The sequence below is a fragment of the Teleopsis dalmanni genome, chromosome 1 (assembly GCF_002237135.1).
Source record: "Teleopsis dalmanni isolate 2A chromosome 1, ASM223713v2, whole genome shotgun sequence".
Taxonomy (NCBI): Eukaryota; Metazoa; Arthropoda; class Insecta; order Diptera; family Diopsidae; genus Teleopsis; species Teleopsis dalmanni.
The window spans coordinates 205,579,967-205,587,858 of record NC_051846.1 but is presented as its reverse complement, the minus strand read 5'-3'; the positions used below and the strand labels follow the sequence as shown (position 1 = coordinate 205,587,858).

Below are 7,892 nucleotides of genomic sequence, written 5' to 3'. Positions count from 1 at the left end.
GAAATTTGGTCAAAGAAACCGACGCGGCTTTTATAAAGAATGGCATAAATGTTAGTTTCGAGATGCCATTTTCTTTAGCCACATCCTTTAACTGATTACGGAAATCGATCAATTTTGTCATGTCTATTTCATCGCTATAAGCAAAGTGTGGTATTTTCTGTAAAATAAAAATTAGTTGTGACATTTTTTCATACAATTCACAAAAATTAAAAAACTTACTAGTGATTCCGACATGGATTTCAACATAGCTTTACGTACACCTTTGATTGGTTCAACACGATCTGCTGCTACTGGAGCTGCTGCGATTGACTTTGAGGTTGAAGCAGTTGCTGTTGTTGCAGCTTTTGCTGCAATGGTGGGATGTGGTATATTGGTGCCAGGTGGCACTTGGCCTAAAAATTCCAGTACATCACCTTTAAGGACACGTCCATTTTTGCCAGTTGGTGGCACTTTAGATAAATCAACTTTATTTTCTGTTGCTATTCGTCGCACAGCAGGCGTTGCCAATGTAATCTGTCGTCCAATATTTTCAGAATCAACCTTACTGCTTGAATCGGTACCACTACTCAAATTCTTATTGTCCTTATCAGCTTCGGATTCTGAATCTGAACTTTCGGAACTCGAACTGTCGTCATCTTCCTCTTCCACTTCAAAATCTAATAGCGGTTTCCCCACTAATGCAATCTCATCTATTTTATGATGGAGTTTTAAGATTTTTCCATCATACCGACTTGTTATTGTAACGGAAGCCTTATCCGATTGTACCTCACAAAGATTTTCGAATTGCTCAACAGTATCTCCAACTTTAACGAACCTAAGTAACAATATACATAAATAATGATCTTTATTACGTTATAAAATTCCTAACATTAAAACTTACCATTCCTTAACAGTAACCTCACGTATACCTTCCCCAATATCACTTAAATTAAAGGATACAATTTTTTCTAAGCACGGAGTTAAATGCAAGCCACGGAATTGTTTTGTATATGTCTAAAAAAATAAGGAAAACAAAATAAATTGTTAGTATTTGAATGTGAAAATTTATGAAATTTTATAAGGATATTGAAATTTATACGTAATTTTTGTATAAGCTTTTAAATTACTTATCGTTTGGTTTTTTCATTAACATATATGGTATATATTTTAAATAATATATTTATAATTCTCATGGCGTTTTTATTATTTAGTTCAAACAACGGCAAAGGTTTTTTTTATTTAAAATTCTCATATGGTATGATAGTATTCGCGCTTAACTACTAGTAGTTAATACTACATAAAATATTAATAGACTACATAAATACATGGAAGATATAAATTAGACGCATTCAGTATTATTTAAAAAATCATTACTTTTCCTTTTCATTAAATTTAAGTATAAATTACAAATTTATCTTAAATAAATGAAATAAATAAAATAATATTTAAATAAATAAAATTTATCATAAAAGAAATCAACTTAACAGTCGCAGTTTTTGCTCTCAGAGTTGTAAAAAAACAATATTAAGACTGGTTGAAACGAATTGGCATCACTTTTAAAATATGTTAAATTCTTTTTTAACAATTCAAGAATATAATTTAAATATAAGAAAACAAAACAAATATTAGAAGGGCAATGGCAAGTATTTTTATCTTATATATTTATATACATGTATATATTTAAATTTATTAGTAAATTAAATGTTAATTCATTCAATGATGTTTGAATTTGGCTGCACTGAAATTTAAGACATCAAATTTTTTGCGAGTAAAATCTAACTCTGAAGATTTGAAGAGTATTTTTATTGCTTTACATGATTTGTTTTGTAAGTTGCATTTTTTTGCTACTCTGAAATAAAAATTACGTCTAATATTATGCGGATCAATTTACATAATTTAGTGCCATTGCAGTGTGAATGACCATAGCGAATAGCAGATACTGTCAAAATCGTTTCATAAAAATTTTATAATTTTCATGTTTTTAAAAATTTTATTAAACTGATAAAAAATAGTTTAAAAATCTTATAAAACCTTCTTTATTACAATTTTTTAAAACACCGAAATTGTTTTGTTTATATCATAAAAATCATATGTTATTTGTTATGAAAACAAAACACTTCATTACTTTCTGAAGAGAGCACACGTTCGGTTTCTATTTTGTTTTGTTCTTATTTTCGCAACTGCAAGTGTTCTGATCAGACAAATGTCAATTAATTGAAAGGTTATGTAATTAATTTTTCTTTATTAAGAATGCCTTCCATATTTTATTAATATAATTGTTTAAAATATTGTTTTTATACAAAATTAATACATATTTTTATTATTTTATTTATTTTGAAATAAAGATTTATGTTTTAAAAAACTTTTATGGTTTTATTACATTTTTGAGGCCACTTAGTTGACGTGGGCAGTATTTTTTAAGTAGAGATGTAGTCCCGTTTCTTAATATGTAAGAAGCCATTTAGAATATAAAACTTTAAAATTAAATTAACAATTACAATTCTTATTTGGTTATAAACCGAAATTATTTAATAATATATAAGGAAAAACAAAAAAAAGACGGTGCTGCCGCGCTTACAAAACAACGTGCCCGACAAAATTGAGAATCTGCTAGCAACTGAATTAAAATTTTTGCAGAAATCTAGAATAGTGTAGCCTCAGAGACATATAGCCGGTCTACATGTGTTCTTTTTACCCTACAAAATAATTCGTTATATAAAATAATTCTGCTTAATTTTTATGTTGTTGTTTATTTTTGTTGGTGTTGTTGGCTCTTATACATCAGCACTGACCGATTGCGTGACTGAAAAGAGATGTTAAGTTTATAAAAGTCATGAATTGAATAATTGTCTACACAAATTATATATAATGATGTTTCTCAAAGTCAAATGAACGACAAATATGTTATTGCTTTCAATGTTCTTAACTTACGTTAAAATCAACCACAAATGTAATGTCCTCCGATCATTTCATCGCTTGCATCATTTATAGATGGCACCAGAGGCATCGATTCTACAATATCTTATACGATAGTTGTTGTCAACAATATAGCAAGCGTTTGAGAAAAAAAAATAATCAATTATCATATTTTCTTAGTTACAATTCTAATTTAAGCTATAAAAATAAAAGTTTGCTTACCAAATTTGCATTTATTTTAATCCTTTTATGATTTCATATATTATTATTGCTATTAATCTGAACTTCTTAATCTTATATTTAACACTCAGATCTTACTGTTCTTACTGTACAATACGAATAAAAGAAATTTCTACCTAATCATATGTTTACATTTACGTGAGTCAAGAAGTTTAACCACAGATAGGTTTAAGTGTTTACACTTTGACTTTAAGAATTTAGTAAACAGCAAATCAAGAAAAAGAAAAAAAACACTATTTTTTATTTGCTTTCCAGTTTGATTTACCGCCATGTTCACTTGTCTTTATATACAATTCAGCAAGTAAATAATAAATAAATCAATGAAGTTTTCTGTTTTCAATTAATAAATAAAATCGAGCAAGAAAAGAAATTACATATTCATTTGCTAATTCGTTTTTGTTTGCAATTTTTTCGATTGATGTTCTTATTTTCTCTTTGTTTTTTTGAGAACTCGAATCAATGATTGCCATGATTTGGATTGCAGTGAAGCGAGTAGCATTTACTAGCAGCTCTTCCCATAAATTATATGTGGATTTAGTATTGCATATGTGACTAATCCCACTCGTTTGTCGAGTCCGTGGACGGCTTCGCACTTCCGTTTTCAAAGTGTGTAATGCTATGTACAATTATGAATATAGAATTCTTTCGGCTGATTTACTCACTTTTGAATAATAACTATCTACTTTATATTGTCTTTGTCAAATCTGATGATGTAGATTGAAAATTAAAAGTAATATAGCATTCCAATTGCTTGGTAATTTTTTTTTTTGAAATCTATAAATGACTATTTATTAGAAACTAACAAAACTCTTACAAAAGTATTAAATTTCATCAAAATTTTAAATTATAGTTATAAATTATATATAAAAATTATTGTTTATAGTATACTCTGGTGAAATTTCTAATTTATTGGCCCTATATACGTTTTTTATTTATCATGCTAAATCTGTTGCAAAAATGCTAAATCGTTTAATGGCTACATAGAAAGGTTGCAATGGAAACATTCTTTATGATAAGAATAAAGCTCGTTGAAACTGTTTAAACCAACTCCAAAAAATTACAAGTAAATAAACTGGTAACAGCTGATTTACTGATCAAATTTAAAATACCGCGGAGCATGCTAGTTTGCTAAAGTGTTAAATATTGACATATTTAACATTTTATGTTTGGCACACGTTTAACATTTTAATATAAACTTGCCATGCTAATTTGAAATTGTGTTATGGCAAATTCATTCATTAATCCAATTAGTAATGTAGATCAGATTTTTCTTTAGTTAATGCAAATTAAAATCGCAGAGTTTCACACCAAGTGTCTTAGTACTTTTTAGTAATCGGCAACTGAAACTGTTCCCAAGTACTTGTTATTGTTTTGTTATTAAGTAGCACGCGCTTGAGTAAAAATATTTTATTAACAAAAGATGGTAAATAGTGTTATTCAATATTTAATAGTAACTAAAATAAATAAATTATGGAATAATAAAGTGAATAAATAATATTGAAAGATTTGACGAACCATTAAATATTTCTAATTTGCTTAAAATTTAAATGGTAAATTTTTAGTATTTTTTCATTTTTATTAAGATTATATTTAATTACAGACAAATTTACGTAAGGAATTGGAAAAATGCAAACATCCAAACAGTCGCAAAACCAAGGCACTCAGCAAAAAAGCACGCAGACAAAACAATAAACACAAAAGTCGCCTGGGCCATGCAATAAAAAGTAATTTAACTGGCGAGAAGTTAAATTGGTTCCTTGAACACATCGACCTGGAACGCAAGGAGCCCTTGTCGCCGGTTGAATTTGAAAAACTTGTCTTGCTGTATTTGAAACGATTCGATGAAGAATTGGAGCAGATTAAACTGAAACAGTCAATTAGCAAAAATCGTTCCAATCAACATATAGCGCGGGAAAATGTTATAAGAATCACATTGGAAAAGGAAATGAATGAGTTCAAAAGCGGTGGCATGGGTAATTAGTTATGCAATTCGTAATAATTTTGATACTAAATATTTATTTATCTTTGTTACTTATCTAGAAATGATTAATCTCTGCGATCCAATTAAATACAAAACTCTACTAGATTGGGATGGGAGTGCAATCAATGTACAACATTTAAAACTCGATTTGATATCACAGAACTTTCTGCAGCGCCTAAAAGCACAAAATTCAATGGAAACTTCAACCATGGAAGATACGGAGATAATTTTGCCAAGTGGAAGTAAAGATGCGATGGAAACGTGAACGTTCTTATTACTAAAATCATTTAAGAAACAAATTTTAATAAAATAAGCCATTTTAATAACAATATAATGATAGCATTTAATAATAACGTTTAAAATGTTGTTGTTTATGTAAAAAATGAACAATTCTTTGTTAAAGTACATAAATAATAAATAAATTCAAGTGTATAAATCTGTTACAACAGTACATAACTATTTTTTTAATACTATTTAATAAAAACATCACAGACATGTCGTCTTATTTTTTTAAAATTATTTCTGCGTATGTATCTATAAGATATTACATAGAAGTCTTAGTCATTTGTAACATCAATTTCAGTCGTGGCTACGCGCTCTTTTTGTGCAATATCTAGTTTCTTTAATTCCAAGTCATTTAAGTTTTGTTTCTTCTAATTTTAACTGCTTCTTTTGAATTTCAAAGCCTTTTTCCAATTTCAATTTTTAAAACTCCAATTTCTGTTTGTAAATACATGTTTTGGATTCATTAGCCACTAGCTTTGATGTTAGTAAATCCTCATCTACTATTGTTGGTGGTGGTGACATTAGAGTCTGCGTTATTTTTGATTCTACTGGTATTTAAATCAATGGTTGGAATGATTGTGGTATGTCTTTCATTTTGATAGATGATTGGTTGATAGTTCATCTCCTGGTTCATCTCCTGGTTCATCTCCTTCATTTTCCCAAAAATTTTATGAGGACCAAATTTTATTTTATGAAAAGTAAACACATCTTATGGAGGGAGTTTTTCTAAGTATATAAATACAATTAAAATTCGTTGCAATAAATTTTGAATTAAGTTTAAACTAACCTATCTTCAAGATCGATGCAAATAGAAATAGAAATTAAGAACTGGCGCCGACTTTTAGTCTTAAAATAAGTATTCTTCAAGTAACTTATTTTATTTTTTATTTGTTGCCAATATAAATTTATACCAGTGACTTCAGCTAGATATTTGTAATAAGCTTAAGCTGTGGGTTTCTAAAAAGTTTAATAATTTATTTACATTATGTCATTATTATTAACAAATTGTACCTCAAACTCTTTTTATTGTAAAATATAATCAACTATTTTTTAGCTTCATCTAAACTCCATTAATGAGATTCTTTGCTCAGTTTTAAACTCACTATTATGCAAAAATTAATAATTAAGTTAAATAAGTTTAATAGTTATTATTATATTTTTTATTTTTTAAAACTTTGCTGGCATTACTTAACGACGCCATAGACTTTTATTTAAATTTCTTTTGTACAGAACAACATAGAATCTTTATTCAAATACAGAGTTGCATTTAAGAAAAGTGATTAATTGTGATTTAATGTTGGTAAGTGCATTATTGGTGTTGTTGTAGACTATATTATTTAGATTCTTACTTTATTATAAAGTTGCTGCTTCTCAAAAGCGAATATTTAGAAAATATTGTTAAAAAAACATTAACGCTATATGCATGCATAATCACTGTAGTACAATATTCTAGCATAACAAATAGTTTTTTTAGCGTACTGTACTATATTGAGATTAGTTCTTTATAGTGTTCTCAGTCAGCTGCTTTGCTTACCGAAAAAAAAGTTGAACTTGAATGTAAATTTTGCACGAGCATTTGTTTTACGAAATTAAATGTCATTGAAATTGTTATGTAAATAAATCAAGTGACAGTATATTAATACGAAAATTGTTTTTAAAAAAGTGCTATAAAAATAATTATTACTTATTTGTTAAAAAGAAAATTGTAATTTCACAACTTAAAACTAAGATTTCCTGCACAAAACATTAATAATGGGTAACGCTCCAGTAAAAGAGGTGTCGCAAGCCGCAGCTGTCTCGGCGGCCAGTGGTGAAACCAAGCCAAAATGTAAGGCGTGCTGTGCTTGTCCTGAAACTAAACGAGCGCGTGATCAGTGGTGAGTGTTATTGCAATTAATAAATTAATAGTAAAAAAATGAACTGACCAATAAATTATTTCAGTATTTTGGAACACGGTGAACCAAACTGTTCATCGCTCATTGAAGCACATAAGCAGTGTATGCGAGATCAAGGCTTTAATATCTAAAATAACAACATTTAATCATTTTTTCTATAAAATTACCAAAAATATTTGTTACTTAAAACATGCAGAAGAAACAAGATGTTGTGTTTTACTTTCCAGGATGTTAAGTGAAACGCAAATTATTGGAGATGTCGTCGCGCGTTTGTATGGATAATAAACTGAACTGTTCTCAAATAAATTTTAATCGTAATTACCAAGTTAGAACTTCTATAAATTATTTATTTAATATGTTTAACATAAAATAAATTAAAACAAGAATATATAAATTAATTTATTTTAATGTTAATTACTGCTTCATTTATTGTCAGCCGTTTAGCATTTATTTTGAAATGAACTACAATAGACATCTTTCAAGACTCGATATATCTAAATTCATCACACTAAGAATTGGGATGAAGTGGACATTTAGATTATAACTGTATAATTATATTACAATACCTTATAACTCGATATATGCGAACTTCTATA

The 7,892-nt window shown here is 28.0% G+C and overlaps 3 protein-coding genes and 1 long non-coding RNA gene across 4 annotated transcripts; 2 read left to right on the top strand and 2 right to left on the bottom strand.

Moving 5' to 3' along the window:
* Positions 1 to 4: 4 nt before the first annotated feature.
* LOC119667122 (lipoamide acyltransferase component of branched-chain alpha-keto acid dehydrogenase complex, mitochondrial-like) lies at positions 5 to 2,658 on the bottom strand (the record flags this gene model as incomplete). Its single annotated transcript, XM_038076410.1, has 4 exons — positions 2,360 to 2,658; positions 881 to 993; positions 220 to 814; positions 5 to 157 (listed from the first exon to the last, which is right to left on the bottom strand). Coding segments are annotated over exons 1-4 (942 nt in total), but the record flags the coding sequence as incomplete, so codon positions are not given.
* Positions 2,659 to 4,519: 1,861 nt separating this feature from the next.
* Positions 4,520 to 5,465, top strand: LOC119674946 (translation machinery-associated protein 16 homolog). The gene is made up of 3 exons (XM_038086106.1): positions 4,520 to 4,558; positions 4,736 to 5,108; positions 5,176 to 5,465. Exons 1-3 carry the CDS (start codon positions 4,556 to 4,558, stop codon positions 5,379 to 5,381), a joined length of 582 nt encoding a protein of 193 aa, XP_037942034.1. The 5' UTR covers positions 4,520 to 4,555; the 3' UTR covers positions 5,382 to 5,465.
* Positions 5,466 to 6,095: 630 nt separating this feature from the next.
* LOC119674939 lies at positions 6,096 to 6,347 on the bottom strand. The gene is made up of 2 exons (XR_005252217.1): positions 6,189 to 6,347; positions 6,096 to 6,127 (listed from the first exon to the last, which is right to left on the bottom strand). It is a non-coding gene; the product is annotated as an uncharacterized LOC119674939 (long non-coding RNA).
* A 632-nt stretch (positions 6,348 to 6,979) lies between these two features.
* Positions 6,980 to 7,659, top strand: LOC119674930 (cytochrome c oxidase copper chaperone 1-like). The gene is made up of 2 exons (XM_038086091.1): positions 6,980 to 7,278; positions 7,343 to 7,659. The coding sequence occupies exons 1-2, from the start codon at positions 7,154 to 7,156 to the stop codon at positions 7,425 to 7,427; spliced, it is 210 nt and encodes a 69-aa protein (XP_037942019.1). The 5' UTR covers positions 6,980 to 7,153; the 3' UTR covers positions 7,428 to 7,659.
* The last annotated feature ends 233 nt before the right edge of the window (positions 7,660 to 7,892 follow it).

Coding starts and splice junctions, on each gene's coding strand:
- LOC119674946 (XM_038086106.1), top strand. Junction 5,109..5,175: donor GTTCAAAAGCGGTGGCATGG/GTAATTAGTTAT, acceptor TTACTTATCTAG/AAATGATTAATCTCTGCGAT.
- LOC119674930 (XM_038086091.1), top strand. CDS start 7,154: ATGGGTAACGCTCCAGTAAAAGAGGTGTCGCAAGCCGCAGCTGTCTCG. Junction 7,279..7,342: donor AAACGAGCGCGTGATCAGTG/GTGAGTGTTATT, acceptor AAATTATTTCAG/TATTTTGGAACACGGTGAAC.